The sequence below is a fragment of the Oratosquilla oratoria genome, chromosome 29 (genome assembly GCF_046742065.1).
Source record: "Oratosquilla oratoria isolate Oo_2021 chromosome 29, ASM4674206v1, whole genome shotgun sequence".
NCBI classification, from domain to species: Eukaryota; Metazoa; Arthropoda; class Malacostraca; order Stomatopoda; family Squillidae; genus Oratosquilla; species Oratosquilla oratoria.
Genome location: NC_134805.1, coordinates 23,159,949 through 23,181,707, shown reverse-complemented (window position 1 = coordinate 23,181,707; position 21,759 = coordinate 23,159,949). Strand labels below are relative to the sequence as shown.

At 43.6% G+C, this 21,759-nt stretch overlaps 1 protein-coding gene across 2 annotated transcripts in view; it reads left to right on the top strand.

Annotated features, from left to right (window-relative positions):
- LOC143040659 (solute carrier family 49 member 4 homolog) overlaps positions 1 to 21,759 on the top strand; it is a 37,360-nt gene that overhangs the window by 1,619 nt on the left and 13,982 nt on the right. The window contains exons 1-3 of one of the 2 annotated variants that reach the window (XM_076211887.1): positions 16,859 to 16,990; positions 17,915 to 18,243; positions 19,749 to 19,993. In XM_076211887.1, the coding sequence (XP_076068002.1) occupies positions 16,957 to 16,990; positions 17,915 to 18,243; positions 19,749 to 19,993 (608 nt within the window). In that variant the 5' untranslated portion in view covers positions 16,859 to 16,956. Of the gene's footprint in view, positions 1 to 16,858; positions 16,991 to 17,914; positions 18,244 to 19,748; positions 19,994 to 21,759 lie in introns of those variants that run through there. The other variant, XM_076211889.1, reaches the window with a different exon arrangement.

Sequence of the window (21,759 nt, the reverse complement as noted above, 5' to 3'; positions counted from 1 at the left end):
TCTCCTTCTCTCTCACTCTCACTCCCTCCCTCCCTCCCTTCTTCCCTCTCTCCCTCCCTTCTTCCCTCTCTCCCTCCCCCATCTCTCACTCTCACTCTCTCTTTCTCTCGTGAAGACACGATCTTATGATAACTAGTTTAAACTAGAAATGGAGTTGGATAAACATTTCCAAGATTAAGGGCCACAGGACGACGACGACGCAGTACGTAAGCCTTGGCAGAGCGCCAAGATGCCAGCCAGCCCCGTATATTATAACAAAAAAACTCGTTTCTAAACGTAGACCTTTTACCTTGACGGCCATGATGGGTGACTTTCCCCCCCCCCTTCACCCTTTTCGTACCATGTGGCAGTTGTCCTTACCTCCCTCCCATATCCCCCTTCTCTCTCTCGGTTAGCGCGCGCGCGTGTGTGTGATTCATAATTGTCTTGGATCATGTGTTGAACTCGTGGTCGACAACTATTACCCTTCCGGATGAGAGCTCAGAATTGTCCGATCTATTGGTAATGCTGTGACCTTACATGCACACACACACGCACGCACACACACACACACGCACACACACACACACACACACACACACACACACACACACACACACACACACACACACACACACACACACACACACACACAGACTCGGTGGCACAGTTGGTAGAGCGCTGAACTGGGAAGTAGAAGTGCTCCCAGTACCCAGTTCGAATCCTGCCCAGGGCCGAAATTATTTCGGTATCGCTGTGCCTCGGGTCGTTACTCTGACTCTCGTGGGCGGGGAGTTGGGGTTGTGTGTGTGTGCAAGGTCATAGCATTACCCATAGATCGGACCTACGAGCTCTGAGCTCTCTTCCAGGAGGGAAATAGCTGTCGATCATGAGTCCAACACGTGATCCAAAGACCAAAGACCAAGTGAATACACGCACGCACACATACACACACACATACGCGCACACACACACGTGCGCACACGCACATACAATTTGCCGATCAACGTTGGAGTGCCGTCTCGCAGTGCAGCGATACTGAAATTATCTCAGCCCTGGGCGGGAATGTATGTCTGTCTGTCTGTCTGTCTGTTGTTCGTGTGTACAACACATAATTGTATTCATCTAGCTGAACGTTACATGATAAAGTCAACTTGAAATACCCCAATACCCGCTTGAATTACTTCAATTATATTTGTAATGCTATAGATTTATGTAATATTTATTTATCTATTTATGTTTATCCATATTCTTGTTTATTTGTATATTTTTATATTTATTCGTTGTTTTTGTGCACGTTTTCCCTCAAGCAGTCATCACAGATCCAATGAGAAAAGAAATTTATATATATTTGACTTTTATCCTTGGCTTTGTAGATATCAGCTAACTGAAAAAAGTAATTTATAATTCAAGTCAGTCATTTAAGTTAAAGAACAAATAATACAAAGAAGAAGAACCGGAAAAAAATCAGTACAATTTTGTAATATTAGTCAGATTTTTCTATCACTATTATTATTTTTATTTTTATTTTTATTATTATTATTATTATTATTATTATTATTATTATTATTATTATTGTTATTATTATTATAATCATTATCATTATTGTTGCTGTTATTGCTATTATTTTCATTATTATTAATAATAATAATATTATTATTATTATTGTTATTTTTATTGTTATTATTTGTAACTGGAATAATCGTGTCCAGAAGCCATTATTGACTCATTAGGGGTTGGATGTGAGTGGGGTAGGGGATTAGGGGGCTGCCCCCCCCCCTGAGACAGGGTCTTAAGTGACGTACATTGCAGTGGTTGCACGGGTCCAGTCTGCTGCATTGACAGAAGAGGGCAGTGTCTAGTTTGCCCTTACGTCTGGCAAATGTGTTTATGTATTTCATTTTATATTGTTTTATTTATTTTATTTATCTTATATTTACAAGTACTGCAGTTGTCTTTACTAGTATTTGTGTGTACTATAGACGGTTTCACTTGAAAGTACTACAGATGATTTCACTTGTAAGTACTACAGTTGGCTTCATTTGTAAGCACCACGTTCTGTTTCACTTACAAAGTTATATGGTTGGCTTCACTTATAAAGACTGTAACAGGCCTCACCTATAAGTATTACGATCTGCGTCACTTGTAAATACTACAGTTAGCATCACTTGTGAAGTCGCTAAAGTGACTGGCCGATGTTTCCTATGAAGTGAACGCGAGGGGGCGACCAAGGATGAGGTGGATGGATGGGGTAAAAGGGCCATTGGGAAGGAGGGGAATGTCTGTTGAGGAAGGAAGAGAGAAGATAGAAGATAGGGGTGAATGGAGAATGGTTATGTATGGACAATGCTGTGATGCATGGAAGGGAGTGGGTGGGAGATGGGGGAGGTGAGGGAGTATGTGTGAATTATATTGTGACGCAGCCCGAAGGGATTTCTTCCCGTCTTCTCTTTTTCTGCATGGGGGGACGGAGAGGAGGGGGTCGGCAATTAAATGAAGCGGCCTCGCTGTGGATGTGCTGTGTCTTGCTGCATTGCTTCTGACCCAGGGGAGTAGGCGAGATGGATCCAGGAGGAGCCAAGAAAAGGAGGAGGGAGGGGTGATGAGTGGGAATGGAGTGTACGGGGATGAAATGGGTGAGAGTGGATTTATGCCATTGATTTTGGTTACTTCCCTTGTGAGGGGGAAAAGCCCTTGGTATATGTATTTATGTATGTTATTATTGTTATTATTATTATTATTATTATTATTATTATTGTTATTATTATTATTATTGTTATTATTTCGAAGACTTACGATACTCGTAAAATTGCGAGGTGGTCGTAAAAGACTCGCCCATGTTGCACACCTACGACCCGAAGATGGGACCATCCACGCTATAGTATTCATAACTGAAACTCCTTGTACAAACAGACATTATTAATAAATAATAAATATTCTCGCTCACCTGAATAACATCGCCTGGGTGTAGCCAGAATAAAATGTATAAAGTGGCGCGATTTGGCAGGTGGTAACTCGCCGCGCCGTTGGTAATTCAATCAAGCAATGCGTCTGAGAAAATATTCTCGACCTGATTGAGGTTTACCCACTTCAATACGGTAACAGTGTTTTTATTTATTTGTTTATTTATTTTATCTTGTTTATTTATTTTGGTTGTTTATTGTGGCAGGATTGTGTTCCTATCCACACTGTTGATAAGTTCCTCGGAGCCTAAGAGGTAGAGAGTTGGGAGACCAGGCGACCAGCGAGTAGCGGGTTTTAGAATGTAAACAGTGATACGAATTTTATGGACTTTATTCTGCGTGGATAGGAGAGAGGAGACAAGTAGCCGCTTAAAGCCCGTGGTGAATCTGTCCACCGAACATTGAGCCGTGGCGAAGAAGGGTTTGGTTCCGGTTGACACTTCATTAATTTACAGATAATATTTATATACAAGAGGCCAAAATTGGCGTGAGACTAGTTACAATAAATATACCTGACCTAGAACAACAGGAAAACATAGCATAAATGAAAAGGAACAGAGGAAAAATATATACAAGAAATATCGTTCGTATGGTAGTCTTTAACGGTCGCCTTGTGGAAGTTGACCCGTAGAGCTGACCGAACGGGCGTTGACCAAGTTGTGAGGTCGGCCTCCTCCATTATCGTGGGAGGGTCACGTTCTTTCTGGTGGTCCAATGCCACGTTACTCCTAAAAGGTGTGCGCGCTTTCACGTGCATGGTGCTGGAGCGAAGGTTAACCTCGTCTTCTGGGAGAGTAACGTGCTGTGACGTCTCTCTTGCAGTCTGTGTTGATTGCAACATTATCTTATTCGTTTATTTATTTTTCTATATTATTTGTTTAGTCACTCGTTTATTCATTTATTTCATTTATTCATGTATGTGTTTATTTTCTTTTTTCAAACTGTGTCGAACATCACGGTGCTAATATACTATATTTCATTATAGTCTATCATTTGGCCTTTTAAAGGTAGTTCGCTCCTTTTTGGACCCGAAGTCGACCTAGTGTTGCATAAAATCGTCTGGTGCGTGTGTTCGTGTTCGCATGTGTATGTTCGCGCGCGTGTGTACGTGTGTATGAGTATCGAACTCGGATCATGCTTCGCCTTACGTTCTTGGGAGGGACGTCGGTGAGAGTCCTCTCCCCCAATGCTCGTCTCCAAATCCTACCAACACCCGTGCCTATGTGTTTCAGTGCAACCCTGGAGAGCTGGCATTCGGTTCCCTTACTGGAGCTAAGATTTTTTTCCATCCCCTCTCCTTCCATTCCATTCCCTTCTCAACAATCCCCAACCTCCTCCTCCTCCTCCTCCTCCTCCTCCTTCTTCTTCTTCTTCTTCTTCTTCTTCTTCTTCTTCTTCTTCTTCTTCTTCTTCTTCTTCTTCTTCTTCTTCTTCTTCTTCTTCTTCTTCTTCTTCTTCTTCTTCTTCCCCCTTCCCTCCCTCCCTCCCTCCCTCACTCCCTCCCTCACTCCTTCCCTCACTCCCTCCCCATTCCTCCCTCCCTATCCCTTTCCTCCTTCCCTCCCCCTTTTCTCTCCCTCCCTCCCCCTTTCCCCCCTCCCCCTTCCCTCCCTCTCCCTTCCCCTTCCCTCCCTCCCCCTTCCCCCTCCCTCCTGCCTTCCCCTTGCACTCTCCCTATTTTCCTCCCTCCCTTCCCCCTTCACCCTCCCTCTTTCTCTCCCTTCCCCCGTTCCCCTCCCTTCCCCCGTCCCCCTCCCTTCCCCCTTCCTCCTCCCTCTTTCCCTCCCTCCCTCCTTCCCTCGCCCCCCTTCCCCCTCCCCTGTCCCCACGTGCTCGCTCCCCTTGATGCCTGCCTATATGCTATTCCTAGCTCTCGCCTTCGCCATTCCTACAGACATCTCTCCTTACCTCCCATTTCCCTCACTCCCTCCCTCCCTCTCTCCCTTTCTCACTCTTACCCACTCACGCAATCACTCACTCACTCTCTTCCTTATTTGCGCACTCAGTCGTCATTTACTCAGTGATTCACTCACTCACTCACTCATCCCCCAACGCTTATTCACTACTTCCCATCCTCCCACTTTCCCTTGTCCCCTCCCTCCCCCACTCCCTCTTTTGCCTCCCCCCTCCCCCACTCCCTCTTTTGCCTCACTCCCTTCCTCATTCACCCACTCTCTTCCTCATTCACCCACTCTCTTCTTCACTCACACTTACTCTCTCACTCATTCACTCTCTCACCCACTCATTCTCTCACTCACCCACTCACACTCTCACTCACCCACTCACTCTCACTCACCCACTCACACTCTCACTCACTCACTCACTCACTCATACTCTCACTCACTCACTCACCCACTCACTCCCTTGGTGACATCACTTGCCTGGTTAAGTAAACTTGATTGTCCTCCTCCTCCGCCCCTGCAGTGCGTGCGTGCGTGCGTGCGTGCGATCCAGGAGGACCAGACGGAGGAGCTGCGACAGGAGGAGGTTGGTGAGGGTGAGCCTCCCCCCTCGCCCCCTCCACCCTAAGGTCGACCTTCGGGGAGATAGAAATAGTGTCGTGTGACGTCATGTGATGTCGCTGTTATGTCATTCTCTTATGGAGAGGAGTGACGTCACTGGGATACAAAGCAATCCTGGTGTCTAACTTAGAACACACAAGGACAAATCTAGAATATGACTCACTATGAAGTCATGTATAGTGCCCTCGTGTGTGTGTGTGTGTGTGTGTGTGTGTGTGTGTGTGTGTGTGTGTGTGTGTGTGTGTGTGTCACTCTCTAATAACGCGATCAATATGAACCCCGTCATTCGACCATAGGGTACCGAGCGAACAACCTCGGACAGGAAGAGCAGGAGGAAGAGGAGGAGGAGGAGCTGAAGCTCGTGCAGGCCGCCTTCAGCAGAACCTCATGGGGTTCCTGGCCCGACCCGGGCCACGCCTGCACTGACGTGGCCGCGTCTGGTGGTGAGGCTGGCAGGCTGGAGCTTGGGGGCTGTTCGTGGATACCCGGTCTAGTTTCCTCTCTCAGGTGTCAGCGTTAACTCTTCCTCGCCAAGGGTATCATTCTTATCACATGCCACGCCCATCTGTGGGAAAAAAAAAAAAAAACGGGAGGGGGGGTGAGATCACGTGAAGAATCGTCACCCCAGTGACAATTCTTCATGTGGGCAATTCTGGGTTTACGATTCTTCGGTTGTATCAGTTGATGACAATAAGCATAATTCTCATTCAACCTAACCCAACCTAATTTTTATTCCACTGTTGATATTTAAAGGCGTACTGGGGTGACAATTCTTCAGGTGGGATCTCATGGGGTGATGATTCTTCATGTGGGCGTTCTAGGGTGACAATTCTTCACGTGATTCAATATATATATATATATATATATATATATATATATATATATATATATATATATATATATATATATATATATATATATTGAAGTATGGAAGACAAATGAGTGGAAGGGTGGTGAGTTAAACACAGAGAACAGTTGGAGTTTTATTCACTGACGTTTCGTCCTTACGTCAGTGAATAAAACTCCAACTGTTCTCTGTGTTTAACTAACCACCCTTCCACTCATATACATATATATATATATATATATATATATATATATATATATATGAAATGTCTCTATATATGTATAAATATATATATATATATATATATATATCGCGAGCTTACGCCAGGAATCGTTTAGTTTCAATCAAAGCGTCACTTCTTTTACCCTGTAGGCGCCATCAATGTATATATATTTTCTGGTTGGCGCCGAGCGATTCTATTCGGCAGAGTGAGTAGGCAACCCTCCCTCCCGTGTTGTCGAGGAGGGGAGGGCGGCGGCGGCGGCCGCGGATTCACCACGCCTCGTCAGGGAGGGAGTGCAGGGAAGGAGAAGGGTGGGAGGGAGGGAGTGGGGAAGAACTATTGGGAGGGAGGGAGTGGAAAGGGAGCAGTAGGGGGATTAGGGATGGAGGGAGCGGGAAAGGACTAGTGAGAGGAAGGGGGAGGGAGTTGTAAAAGTAGTAAGGGAAGGAAGAATGGGGTGAAGGGAGGGAGTTGAGGGAGTAGGGAGTGAAGTAGTAGTGGGGAAGGGTAAGTGGGAGGGATGGAGTGGAAGGGGGAGGGGAGGGTAGGGGAATGCCATCAGTATCTTCCTATTAACATCCTATTTTTGGCGTGGGAGAGGGGAGGAGGGCGTTCTCGATGTTGCTTCGGAGCCCCGCCCACCTTCCCTCCCTGGAGGCACTTATTCTAGTGCCGTCAGTTGATTTTATTCGCGTTCGAGTGGAGCCGTGGCCATGGCTTTCTCTTTTAGGATGTCCAAGACCCCTAGGAAACCGCCCACGGCCATCAGTTCAGTTACGCTTCCGAAGAGACTGGTGTGAGGCAGTGGGTTCGTATGCCACCGCATGTTGTAGTCCCAAGTTCAGACTACAACACAATCAAGTGAAGAGAGATTCTGAGTTTTGTGTGTGTTTGTGCGTGCGTGCGTGTGTGTGTGTGTGTGTGTGTGTGTGTGTGTGTGTGTGTGTGTGTGCGTGCGCACGCGCACGGGTCCCCTCATCTGAATAAACCAATCTGGTGACTACCATAGCATGATCATTACCTCCTTTGTGTATTGTATCATTTCATTATCATTGTTAACATTACTATATTATTATTTCATTGATTTATTTTCCCCTTTCCAGCCATATTCTCACCTGTGGATGAAAAAAAAAAAATGATCGAGCGAGCAAAATGGAGGATGGCAGGCAGCTATTTCTGCAATAAATGATGTAACCATTCCGGTGTCACAAGGCCGCCATTGTTGTGCCGTTTAAGCTGCCTGGGCATGGCGACACAACAAGTTCATGAAACTTTTCAGTTGAACTATTCATTTGTTTATTTTTTGTTTATTTTTATTTGTTATTTCTGTTTATTAATTTCAAATATTTATGTTTTCATTTATTCATCTATATTTAGCTATTATTATTATTATTACTATTATTATTATTATTATTATTATTATTTTATTTTATTTTTTTCATTTGTTAATTCTGTCTTTTAATTTCAAATATTAATTTTTCATTTATTTATCTGTATTTAGCTATCATCATCATCATCATCATCATCATCATCATCATCATCATCATCATCATCATCATCATCATCATCATCATCATCATCATCATCATCATCATCATCATCATCATCATCATCATCATCATTATTTTTTCATGTGTTTATTTCATTTATTTATTTTTGAGTATGGAAATTTTCAAAGGGCCCAGGACACCATCGATCTATACTTTTTGGAGGGTTCGGGGGGAGGGGGTCCACCGCATTGAGAGTGTCAGACACCCAGGCCCCCCTCCCCCCGTCTCCCCATCCCCCCATTTGTTCGACATTCCTCCCCCGCCACGCATTCCGGAGGGGGGGAAGAGAAGGGGGGGTTAGGGTCACGCACAAGTGTTCCGGTGGGTCCGGTAGACTCCCCCTTCCCCCCAGTACCGGGGGGAAGGGGGGGAGGGGGCACGTGTTGGGGAGGAAATGATGAAGGGACAGGGATTGACGTTTCGTTCTCTCCCTCTCTCCCTCGTGCGGGCGTGACACACGCCATTCCGGATCGCCCTGACGTGACGTCACGGTGTCACGTGGCACGTTAGGTCACGTCACGTGACACCTCATTCTGACAAGTCACACAGCATGTGACACTGCATTCTGACACGTGACACAACACTGACACACCACATCACGTGACACAGCACATCACGTGACAGCACATCACGTGACAGCACATCACGTGACAGCACATCACGTGACAGCATTGACACGTCACACACCATGTGACACTGCATTCTGACTCATCACATGACACAGCTTTGACACGTCACACACTACGTGACAGCCCTGACACGTCACGAATCACGTGATGCTTCACTTAGATATCTCACACTTCCACCCCTCACGTCACACACACACACACACCGTAACGTCACGTCGTAACACGTTACCCACACGGTAACACGTCATAAATACATTGTAACGCGGCACGCATAACACATACAGCGTAATACGTGACACGTCACTTATGCCGCAATAGGTCCACCTCACGCGTCACGTTACGCATTGAATCTTGTGTTCCCTAGTCATGGGGCGGGGCCTTTGCTTCCCCTCCTCCTCCTCCTCTCTCTTCTCCTCCTTCTCCTCTTCCTCTTCTTACTCCTCTTCATCTTCCTCTTACTCTTCCCCCTCTTCCTCCTCTTCTTCCTCCTCCCCCTCCTCCTCCTCCTCCTCCTTCCTCTCTTTCCTCCTCCTCCTCCTCCTCTCTTTCCTCCTCCTCCTCCTCCTCTCTTTATTTCTCCTCCTCCTCCCTTTCATCATTATTATTCTCCAACTCTTTTTCCACTTCTCCTCCTCGTCCTCCTCCACTTCTCCTCCTCGTCCCCCTCCACTTCTCCTCCTCGTCCTCCTCCACTTACTCCTCTTCCTCCTACTCTTTTTCCTCCACCTTCTTCTCCTCCTCCTCCTCAACTTGAGCCTCCTCTTCCTCCACTTGATCCTCCTCTTCCTCTTCCCCCACTTCCTCCTCCTCTTCCTCCTCCTCCTCCTCCTCGTCTTCGTCCTCCTCCTCCAGCTTCCCCACCTGGTGGGTGGGTGCCAGGAATGCACTAATGGACCTCCTCGGTGGGGGGAGGGGGGAGGGGCAGAGGCCGGGGGGAGGGGGAAGGGAATGAGTAAAGGGAGAAGGGGGAAGAGAGGAAGGAGAGGTAGGGGGGAGAAGAAGGAGAAGGGGTGAGGAGGGGAGATGGGGTGAAAGGGGAGAGAGAAAAAAAGGAGTAGGAGGAAGGGGAGGGGAGAGGGAGGAAGAAGGGGGAAGAGGAAGAGGAGGAGGGGGGGAGAGCGGGGAAGGGGGTAGGAGGAGGAGGAGGAGGGGGAAGTGTGTATATATGTTTGCGTGCTTTCCTGTCGTTATGCCAGCCCAAGGGGACAGGCGGGGGGGGGGGAAGGTTAATACAGGTATAATACAGGTATGCTATGCATGGTACGAGAAGTACACCCACTAAACCAGACGACGTTCCCCCCCCACTCTCCTTCCTCTCTCTCTCTCCTTCCTCTTTCTCTCCTTCCTCTTTCTCTCCTTCCTCTTTCTCTCCTTCCTCTCTCTCTCCCCTTCCTCTCTCTCTCCCCTTCCTCTCTCTCTCCCCTTCCTCTCTCTCTCTCCTTCCTCTCTCTCTCCTTCCTCTCTCTCTCCTTCCTCTCTCTCTCCTTCCTCTCTCCTCTCTTTCTCTCTCTCTCTCTCTCTCTCTCTCTCTCTCTCTCTCTCTCTCTCTCTCTCTCTCTCTCTCTCTCTCTCTCTCTCTCTCTCTCTCTCTCTCTCTCTCTCTCTCTCTCTCTCTCAGAGAGCAAGAGGCTAGAACGAGTTCAGTCACGAGCAACGAAACTTGTTCCCGCCATTAGACCCCCTGGGCTACCAGAGGCGTCTCAAGAAACATTTGGGTCTCTTTTTCTCTCTCTCTCTAGAAGCTGCGAGCTAATAGAGGTTCTCGAAATACTTGAAGGATTCGATAACATTGCCTGTCGACATCTCTTCAGCTCGAACGTGAATGCCACTTGCTCGCAGTCGAGGGTGGAAGCTCAATCACACTCGTTACTCTCGTGACAAGGTGGGTGAGTTTTTCACATATAAAATCTGCAACACTTGGAAAGGACTGCCAAAGGACGTGGTAAACAGTTCCTCTGTTGAGCAGTTCAAAAGTCGATTAGACCAGGTGCTGCACACGTGAATAGTTCTTGTGTGAATCCCCGGTAACCTTTTAACGGTACATCCTCGATATGGACTGTAAAACCTTCTAAGGTACTGAGATTCTTTGTAACTCTCTCTCTCTCTCTCTCTCTCTCTCTCTCTCTCTCTCTCTCTCTCTCTCTCTCTCTCTCTCTCTCTCTCTCTCTCTCTCTCTCTCTCTCTCTCTCTCTCTCTCTCTCTCTCTCTCTCTCTCTCTCTCTCTCTCTCTCTCTCTCTCTCTCTCTCTCTCTCTCTCTCTCTCTCTCTCTCTCTCTCCTCTCCCTCTCTCTCTCTCTCTCTCTCTCTCTCTCTCTCTCTCTCTCTCTCTCTCTCTCTCTCTCTCCTCTCCTCTCCTCTCCTCTCCTCTCCTCTCCTCTCCTCTCCTCTCCTCTCTCTCTCTCTCTCTCTCTCTCTCTCTCTCTCTCTCTCTCTCTCTCTCTCTCTCTCTCTCTCTCTCTCTCTCTCTCTCTCTCTCTCTCAACCTTCTGTGGCCAGAAAGGAGAAATATATAAATGTAAAAAACAAACAAACAAACATGAGGGTTGTTTCGGAGGTGACGATTTGGAACTTGTTGATCCGAAAGAAGAGAGCGGTTGTAGGCGGCGACGACGTCCCTTTCAGAAAAATCTCGAACGACGGAACTTTATGTGGCGACTGTACACTACGCTTACGACCCTAGCCTCTTGTTTAATTAAATATCGACCCCTGACGCATTCCGGCGTCTCCGGACAAGGCCGGAACGTGTTTGTGTACTAGAGGGGAACCCACAATATATCAGGGAACAACCTCAAACCTCCCCCCCTCACCAACATTAACACACACACACACACACACACACACACACACACACACACACACACACACACACACACACACACACACACACACACACACACACACATCCGTCTTTTGGGTGACAAATTACAACGTTGTATTACTTCATGGTAACCGTAGGAGCGTACACACGAGGCCCTATGGGGGGGGGAGGGGGGAATGCGTGGGCGCGTTCCGTTACGCACTTCGGGGCCGAATCGGTGCAGCCTCAGTTCCGGGGGAGAGGGGGTGGGGGGTGGGGGATGTTGTCCTGTCGAGGAGAGAAGGACAATTGATTGGTTGCGATGAATTATCTTATTTTATTATTATTAATATTAATTTATTCGTTTATTTATTTATTTCATTTATTTATTTATATATATATATATTAAATTATTTATTTATAAATTTGATAATTATATATTTAGTAAATTATTCATTCACTTGTTCATTTATTCTTAATTACATGTATTGAAATAAACTAATATATTCATTTATATATTTAATCCATTATGTAAATATGTATTTAAAATTAATTTAATCTTTATTCATTTATTTATTCATTTATTCATTTATCCGTAACTATATGTTCTGAATAAAATTACTTTATATATTTATTTATACATATATTCAATTATTTATATATTCATATATTCTTAACCTTTGCATTGAAACAAATGATCTAATATATTCATTTATATATTTATTCCATTATCTATATATATATATATATATATATATATATATATATATATATTATATGTATTGTATATATATATATGTATATATTATATATTATATATATAAATATATATATGTATAATATGTATATATTCTATATATTATATATATATATATATATATAATAGAAGTTTATTTATTTATTTATTTGTCTATTTATGTATTCGCTTGTTCCCTTATTCTTAATGATATGCATTGAAACAAATGATGCAATATATATGCATAAGTTGACGACTCCTTGCTCTTCTCCCAAGGGCGGCCGATGCGGCCTCCCGTGGAATGAGTGCACACGGGCGGCCGACCCAAACCCCCCACTCCCCACCCCCGATTAGTTAGTGACTAGTGAACTTAGCAAGTTTTCTAATCAATTCTAATTTCCGTTTTTCCTCTTCACGACAGTCGTCGGATACTGGTCTTGATTTTAAGTTAAGGAGAGGAAAATCACTGAAATTTGATTAAATAAAAATATGTGAAAGAAATGTGAAGGAAGAAGCGTAAAATTAAAAAAATATATATATAACTAAAATACATAACAGAACGAATAAATAGAAAAAATAAATAAACAAGAAAGAAATAGTAAATAAATAAATAAATAAAGATTGCTAGGAGCCCCATTACCTGGACCAGCCATTTAATTGTCGCCTGGTGATTTGTTTCAGCTGCGGGAGGGTCAGGTCAGGACGGGTCAAATCGGGCCGGGTCGGGAGATAGCGTCGTCACCGTATCAAAGGAGTTGTGACGTCCCAAGTAACTTCCCTTCAGCGCTGAGACGAATTTACAGCTCTCCTGTCTCTCTCTCTCTCTGCCCACCTCTCCCTCCCCTTATCTTTTTCTCTCTCCCCCTTACCCCTTTCTTTCTCTCTCTCTCTCTCTCATCCTCCCCAGTCTCTCTCTCTCCCTTTTGCCCCCTCTCTCTCTTCCTCTCCCCTGTCTCGTTCTCTCTCTCTCTTTTCGACTTGTCATTTCCCCCAAAAAGTGAATTTGGGGGTTGGGGTGCTGGGATCCCCCCCACCCCCTCTCCAGCGATCAATACCTGCCTGTCTGGACACGATAAAAAGAAGGCAAGAAATCCATTGCAATGTGTGTTATGCTGAAATTAACACAAACACTGCCAAGTGGGGATTATAACACAGTCATTTAAACCCCCAGCTGGTAAATTGGCATGGCACATTGAAATACTTCCGTGATATATTTTTTTTCTATTTAATCTTGTTTATCAATTTCCTAATTAACTTGTTTGTTTATTAAATTATTTTTATTAGTATTTTTGGGGGTTGCCCATATTTCGAAGTTCTCTTGTATTTCTTGACTAAATATTTCCATTGTGAAATATGAAATTCTGTCTGTTTCGTGATTTTAGGTGTGTTGCTGTAGACTATTGCACACATCCTGTAACAACTACTACACTCGTTCAACTCTCATCTAAATAAGGGGAAGGACTTCTTCCTAATAACGCCAAAACGATACATTTATTTTTTGTTTTGTAATTCACGTCTGCATTAATGATGAAATATACATAATGGATGGTGCAATCCTCGGATTTGTTTGGTTTAATTGACGTCAACAACATTCGTTGGAAAACAAAATAAAACAACAAATACTTAAAAAAAAATATGTAAACGAAATTTGACCATTACAAGACCGTTTAATGCTCCCCTGTTTCTAGGTCCAGTTCATGTTAGTGTACCTAGTCAGTCACCTAACGGCAACACAGTGTCTCTTTTTCTTGTCAGCCGATTAGAGAGAGCTTCCTCATAATAATCTCTCTCTCTCTCTCTCTCTTACTGTATGCGTGCGTGTGTATAAATGTAGACACACAGCCCTTTTCTGTTCAACTGCTACACTACAATTTTAGCGAGATGCTTGATCAAAATCTTTGGGGGCAAGACAAATGTAGTCCACCCATTTACCAATGCGTGTGTGTGTACGTGCGCGTAGACGAACTTGTGCATTCCCATGTGTGTGTATTCACCTCGGATCTGCTGCAGTCTCTGTCGAGACAGCCAGACACCACCCTACGGCAGTGAGCTCAGAGCTCATTATTTGCCGATCTCTGGGTAGGTCTGAGACCACTCACACACCACACACCGGGACAGCAAGGCCACAACTCCTTGACTAACATCCCGTACCTACTCACTGCTAGGTGAACAGGGGTTACACGTGAAAGGAGACAAACCCAACTTATCTCCGCCCGACCGGGGAATCGAACCCCGGTTCTCTGGCTTGTGAGGCCAGTGCTTTACCAATCCGCCACCGAGCCGAGTGTGTGTGTGTGTATTTACCTAGTTGTATTTACCTAGTTGTATTTTACGGGAAGGGGAGCTATGCTCGTGGAGTCCCGTCTTCATATCATGTGTGTGTGTGTGTGTGTGTGTGTGTGTGTGTGTGTGTGTGTGTACATGCATATGCACAGTGTACTGCACGCACGTGTAGTGTCTGCACATCCCAAAGGATCTTGGTGGCAAGGAGAGAGGGAGGAAGTGAGGGACCCCACGGCCAAGTGTACTTAAGAGTATGTGTACACAGGCCTCTTCCTCTTCTTCTTCTCCCTCTTCCTATTCTTTTTCTTCTTCTTCCTCTTCTCCCGCTTCCTATTCTTCTTTTTCTTCTTCCTCTGCTTTCCCCTCTTCCTCTTCGGTCGCTCACAAGTAATGTGGCCGCCCCTGGCGCCATCAGTGGTAGTAGTAGTAGTACGAGTCGCGTCGTTTCCTCTCCTCCTCCTCCTCCGGCGCCAGAAAGGGGGTGGGGGTGGGGTGGGGGACAGACACGTCAACAACGGGACACGCGACCCTGTTAATATGCCCCCCCCCTCTCAATACAATGGGGGGGTTGGGGGCGCTTGGAGAGGGGTTGTATTTTTGATGCAGTGTTGGGTCTGAAAACCCGTTTCAGTTTGCAAATGAAATATGTGAACGTATGAAAAACACACACACACACACACACATACACACGCACTCACTCTCTCTCTCTCTCTCTCGGTGGCGCGGTTGATAGATTACTGGACTGCCAGTACGATGGTGCCGGCAGTACCTGGTTCGAATCCTGCCCAGGGCCGAAATTATTTCGGTATCGCTGCGCTTCGGGTCGTTACTCCGATTCTCGTGGGCGGGGAGTTGTGTGTGTGTGTGTGTGTGTGTGTAAGGTCATAGCATTACCCATAGATCGGTAATACGAGCTCTGAGCTCTCTTCCGGGAGGGAAATAGCTGTCGATCACGAATCCAACACGTGATCCAAAGACCAAGGTGAATACACACACACACACACAGAAAGGACGCACTTAATATTTCTTTGGATGCTGGAACTTTATTTCACAGAATTGGTCCAATTTGCTTTCCTTTGTGTGCATGCGCGCCTACCACGACTCGGGTCCCACTCCAAGTGTGTCCTAACCTGACGCCAAGACCTCAAATCGATTTGTCTAGTGGGAAATCAGCGTGTTCCCTTGCAAAAGGTATCAAACACACTTAGCCTGCAGGGCAGACGGGGGAATAAACACACACATACAGCTCTGAGCTCTCAACCGGAAGGTTAATAACTGTCGATCATGAGTCCAACACGTGATCCAAGACCATGGTGAATCACGCAAACCCATATATATATATATATACTGTATATATATATATATATATAATATATATACATATATATATATACACATACATATGTCTACATATATATATACACATATACATATATGTATACATATATATATACACATATATATACATATATGTATACATATATATACATATATATATATATACATCATATATATATATACATCATATATATATATATATATATATACATATATATGATACATATATATATATATATCATATATATATATATATATATATATATAATATATTACCGGTATATAACATTCCTCATAACGGCTGAGGGTGGCACAACACAAAAATAGATTACAAGTCAGAAAAACAGATGTTTAAATAAAATAAGATAAAATAAAGTGTAGGGTGGACCAGAGGCAGCCTGGCGCCGATGGATCTCAAAAGTTGGAGACCAACAGCGATATAAAGAGTTTTATAGTATGTTCTTTCTTTATTTCTCTCTTTCTTTCTTCCTTTCTCCTCCTTCTTCTTCTTATTTTATGTTCGTAAGGGAAATGACGTTGTCATGCGGCATATTTTCCCTCCAGCAGATATAAGATACGATATAGAAATGGCACATTCATTTTTCACACTCGTCAATCAAACAAGTTGGGTAACTCAGTAAATTATGTACAATATTGCTGCAAGTTTTCCAAATATGATATTTTTAACGAGTAACTAAATTATTTATTTGTGTATATATATTCTTTGTTTTACTATATATTCATGTATTTGTCAGTTATCCATTTATCTATGCACATGCTTATTTTTTATCAGTAATCTATAATTTATTCGTAAATTTGCTTACCCATTGCTCATTTCGTATTTAATTATTTATCTGTCGCTCATTTCGTATCTATTTACTTTTTTATACTTTCTGCGATGGTGATCGACCACCTCCGTGTGCATAGCAGAGTCGACGTATTTAGGAGTGGTGTAGTTTGTCGCGACGATGAGGCGGCAGTATCCCAGCGACGATTGTCGATAAGATAGACAGGTAATTATTATCACCACGACCGCCCGGCACACTGCGGGGTTGCTGACCCGTAAGGATTTATTATTCATAAGTTACAATGAAAAACTCACCTTCAGCGGTGTTGCAAGACCGTGAGTATCTGTTTTTATTGTTGTTTACATGGCTACGTTGCATGTAGTTGGGTTGCCATCAACTGCCAGAAGTATATTTTATTGACATTGGAACTTCTGGCTTTGTATGTACTCCACCGCTAGGACTCCAAGCTTACTCTGGGAGTTTTGATAAATAAGAATAATAATTGTAATGTTTAATTCATACTGGGCGTATTATTAATAAAATAGGTACGATAATGTTATTCCCCTGCCTGCGGCATTGAGACTTGTTGTGCAATTATATTACCAAGAGCAGAACAAATTGGGTCCTACCCAGTCAACCATAATGAGGGATCAGAGGCTCGTCTAGAATTGCCGACATTTGAATAAAGGGAAATGTGGGATTTGATTGTTGTGGTCATGCCACTGAAGGGAGTGGACAAACTTGATAGATCTCTAGATTTTGGGATGGACGAGGTGCATTAGTTAGTTGATCGAATCCCCAAAACACTTGGAAAAGTCAAAACAAATTATGTTATTTTTTATTGAACAAAGGAAATGGAAAGTAGGTAAGAAGAGAGAGAAAGAGGCGTACAAACTGTTGACAAACATGAAAATGTGTCTTCACTAAATAAACGAGATGAAAAGAAAGGTGTAAATCGGAAGAGACTTGATCCGTCTTGGACGAGAGTATGCAGCAACGATATGGTCTTGTTCATGTCTCACACCCATACAGCAACACAGGCCACACTTGACTTGAAGATTGGGATGTCACTATCTCTGGATAAAGCCATTCCTTCATGTGCGCGCGCTTGCGTGTGTGTTTACGCACACACTCCTGTATGTGTACACATACTGCTTGGAACACCATTGCTTCAATTCCAAGTCTCGTTCTATTTTCGTATCTTGCTACTTGTACGATATTATGATTTCTAACCACTCATGTTTCTAAACCCAAACTAGATGTCGTCTCGGAAGGCAAAGTCCCGGCCAACATCGGGACGACCCAATCCGAATTCGTGGTGTCTTCTTCTTCTTCTTCCTCGTCCACATCCTCCTTCTCCGACGAGACCTGCTCGAGCAGCGAGGGGACCGGCTCACCGCCTCCGCCCTCGGGTGACCTGGCGACTGTGACCTCGCTACTTTCCTCCGGGAGCAGCGAGGGCTCTCGACGGGAGGGTGCCCACCAGGGCCAAGAGACTGCTGCGGGAGATCCCGAGGTTGTCGCGACGGAGACGAGCCTCGTTCGGTTCTGGGTTCTCTTCTGGTTCTCCGTCACCGGATACTTCCAGGTGAGTTTCCGGGGACAAGACGTGGTCTCGGCCGTTCGAGAGTCCCGTTCAATCCCGGGTCCGCCTCTCGGGTGAACAAGGTCATCTGACAACATTTAGAACAAAGTTAGATTACGTGTGTGTGGGGGGGGGGGGCACCGTAGCGCGACTCAACCAGAGTTTTGTTGAAGACTGAAGACCAAAAGTTCCTCATGTCGTTGGTATTGTTAGGTTTATTTTCGAAGCGGAAATAACTAGTAATTGTAACTTTAGAAGTTTGGAGCAGAAAGCTTTTTTTTTTTTTTACTGTGTAACAATTTATATTATTAATCACTTTTGAACTGGTTAGAAAATATTCTCCTGGTCTATTTTTCAAGTATGAATTTACTGATCTGTTTACAACAAGTTCTTCCTATTGTAAGTCGAAGACGGGAAATTTCGCCTTTAAAAAACATTCCAGAACCTTCGGAAATACTCAATGACGTCATGGCGCGCCATGCAACCATCTTGCCCTAGTTCTCCAGCCCCGAAGGCTCCATATATCGACCATGGGATAATGGACGAACCTTGGAGATATGGTCCCTATGGTCTCATGGTTCTTCACCACCTGTTGGGGCACCATCTGGTGCGGTGCGGCACCTCACCACCTGTTGGTACCTGACTTTTGCCACCTGTGGAGAAGCAGGACCTGTAATGTATGACTCGATACCACCTGTAGAAGCAGTGGATTCGTATTTCTCCTCTTTCGTCGCCAACGCTTCTATTCTTAGGGGGACAATATCGCCCTCGAAGAGATGGGGAGCAACCACTGGGGTAATTGGTCAAGGAGATATTCAAGGAAGAAGATAGCAGAATGGAAGAATATTAACCAACAGTCCCCTTTGAATGTAGATGAGTCTTCATTAATACATGTATGCTGCATTACTCTGGTCCATAGAGGTGTCACTAAGGTATTGACTGTATCAGTATGGGTAGGAGATACATTACTTACTCTGTTGGTTGTTAGGCCGGACGGCCCTTCACTGCTTTCACTATGCCTCTCCAGATGGTTCTATCCTCTGTCAATTCCTTCCAGTCCTCTCTTGGTGCCACCCTCTCCACGTCCTTCTTTACTCCATCCATCCATCTGTACCTGGGTCTCCCTACTGGTCGTCTGCCCTCCACTCTTCCTTCCATCACCTAAAGTTTCAATATACACAGTGGCCTTTCAGGAGATACATTACCATTTGATTTATATAGATTATTTTTCAACATCGGTCTCTTCCATCTTGAAAGGGAGTTTTAGTTGCTGATCACATGAAAGGGAATGCAAGTTCTAACCAACTTCATATGCAATTTTGTTTTCTTCACATTTTAGATCGAAATAGGTTTACTCCATGCAGGCTCTTATTCCTTTTCAAATTCTTCAATATTTTATCATAATTCCTATAGAGTTTTATTCTTCTAATTCTAATTCTGTTTTTGTTTTTTTGTTTTTTCAAATTCTGCTCATTCTTCCAATCCTCCAACATTTTCTCTGGACACAGTGCCTTCAATGGAATACATGGGGCCCCATCAGTGAGTCTGTGCAAGCAGCCTTTCCGAACTGGACTCCCTCAACAGTGGCCATGATGGCCAACTGGGGGACCATCATGTTTGTCCTGATGGTGGTGCCCATGTGCTGGGCGAACCAGCGTTTCGGGCTCCGGGCAGGCACCCTTGGCTGTGCGGGGCTCTTGGCCTTTGGAACAGCACTTCGGTGCCTACCACTTCAGGAAGAGGGTTTCACCATGTAAGTATATACTGTGTATAAAAATAAATGTATATATGTATGTATGTGTTTATAATGATAATAGTCATCATCATCATCATTGTTGGCTTGAGTTTTACTGGCTAGAAGGCAACAGTGTCTGGCAATGGCCCTCCCATAGATCTCTAGGAAGAAATTTGGACTGGTGTCTGTTGCGTGTGTGTGTCATCAACTGAAAATAATATGAGAAGGGGAGCAGACACTGGTTATCAGGCAATTATTATTATTTTGTGAGCATTTCATGTTGGTGGTCCATGTGCAGTGACAGACAGGGTTTAAATTTTCTGTCTGGAAAACTTGTAAAAGGGCCCACTTAATCCCGAATAATAATTGAGGATTTGAGGCAAATTAAATGCTTCTATTCAATATAGTTGCATTTACTTATGTTAATGTGTGCATAATACAAAAACTACAAGTCATTAATCCTATAATAAATATGAAAATCTCAATCATAGAAGAACCCATCTGAGTTACATAATTTGAAATTATTTTCAAAGTATTATTAAGATTGGAATGTATGCATTTTTAAATGTGTGTACATACCACTGCAACAGTCAAAATTCAGTAATTTACAAAGCATAAATCACCTAGACAGCCACAGAAATCTCAGAAAGTAATTTTTTCGATGCTCTTCAATATAAAAGGTTCAAATAGCTCGTTTAACAGTGAGGAGATCAATGGAGTTTCCACGATTTTCAACTTACTAAATACACATTCACAACTGACTTGTGTGGACTTCTCATGATGTTTCTAAACTAAGAACAAATTTGAGTATGTAAAGAATGCTTAAATAGAGCACAGAAACAACAAAGTAGGGAATTCCTACATGACTCATCTAAAAGTGCAATATGAACTTGAAATTACATCAAAGTGAGTTTGAAGTATCTGTTCTCATTCTAGGTATCTAGTTGTTGCAAACTCTTCATTCAGAGTTTTTGAATCAAAATATTATGTACAAAATTATATCAGTACATGTAATTTAAATACTTGTAGAATGAAAATTAAACTCAACTTGTATAATGACAGCCCATAATCCTAATGCAAAGGCTGGGATCAAAACAAGAGTATGATAAAAACGATGGGCTAATTTCAAATGCTGTAGTCAAAGTTCCAAATGCAGTATACATATGAATCAAATGCTAGAATAAAAATACCATGTACAGGATGGGCCATAAAATCCTATCTGGGTATTATTCCAGTACAGTATTACACAAACACGTTTTTCACTTTTTTTTTTTCATTTCAAAGACCTATTTTTTTTATGGAATGGTTAGGTTAGGATATATTATGTTAGGAGCTATTGGACAATGTAAATTTCATGTTGAATAAACATTCTTGCATGATTCTAGAATTTTACCTCAGCTGAGGTGGGACCTCTTGGCATTATGAGGTTAAAGAACTCTCTCATATGGAACACGTGGGGGAGGCGATGTAGTATTTGATCTATATAGATTATTCTTCAACATCAGTCTCTTACATGTTTACAGGGAGTTTTAACTGCTGAAGACATAAAAGGGGATGTACCGTAAATTCTGACCAACTCCTCAAGCAAAGTTTTTTCACAGTTTAAATTGAAATTGGTTTACTCCATGTAAGCTTTCCACTTCTTCCCTTTCAAATTCTTCAATATCTTATTATCATAACTGTTTTAGAGTTTTATCCATCAAAATCTGGATTTTATATAAATACATATATAAGGGTATAGGTTTACTCCCTGTAAAGATTTTATTCTGGCTAACATGGTGTTG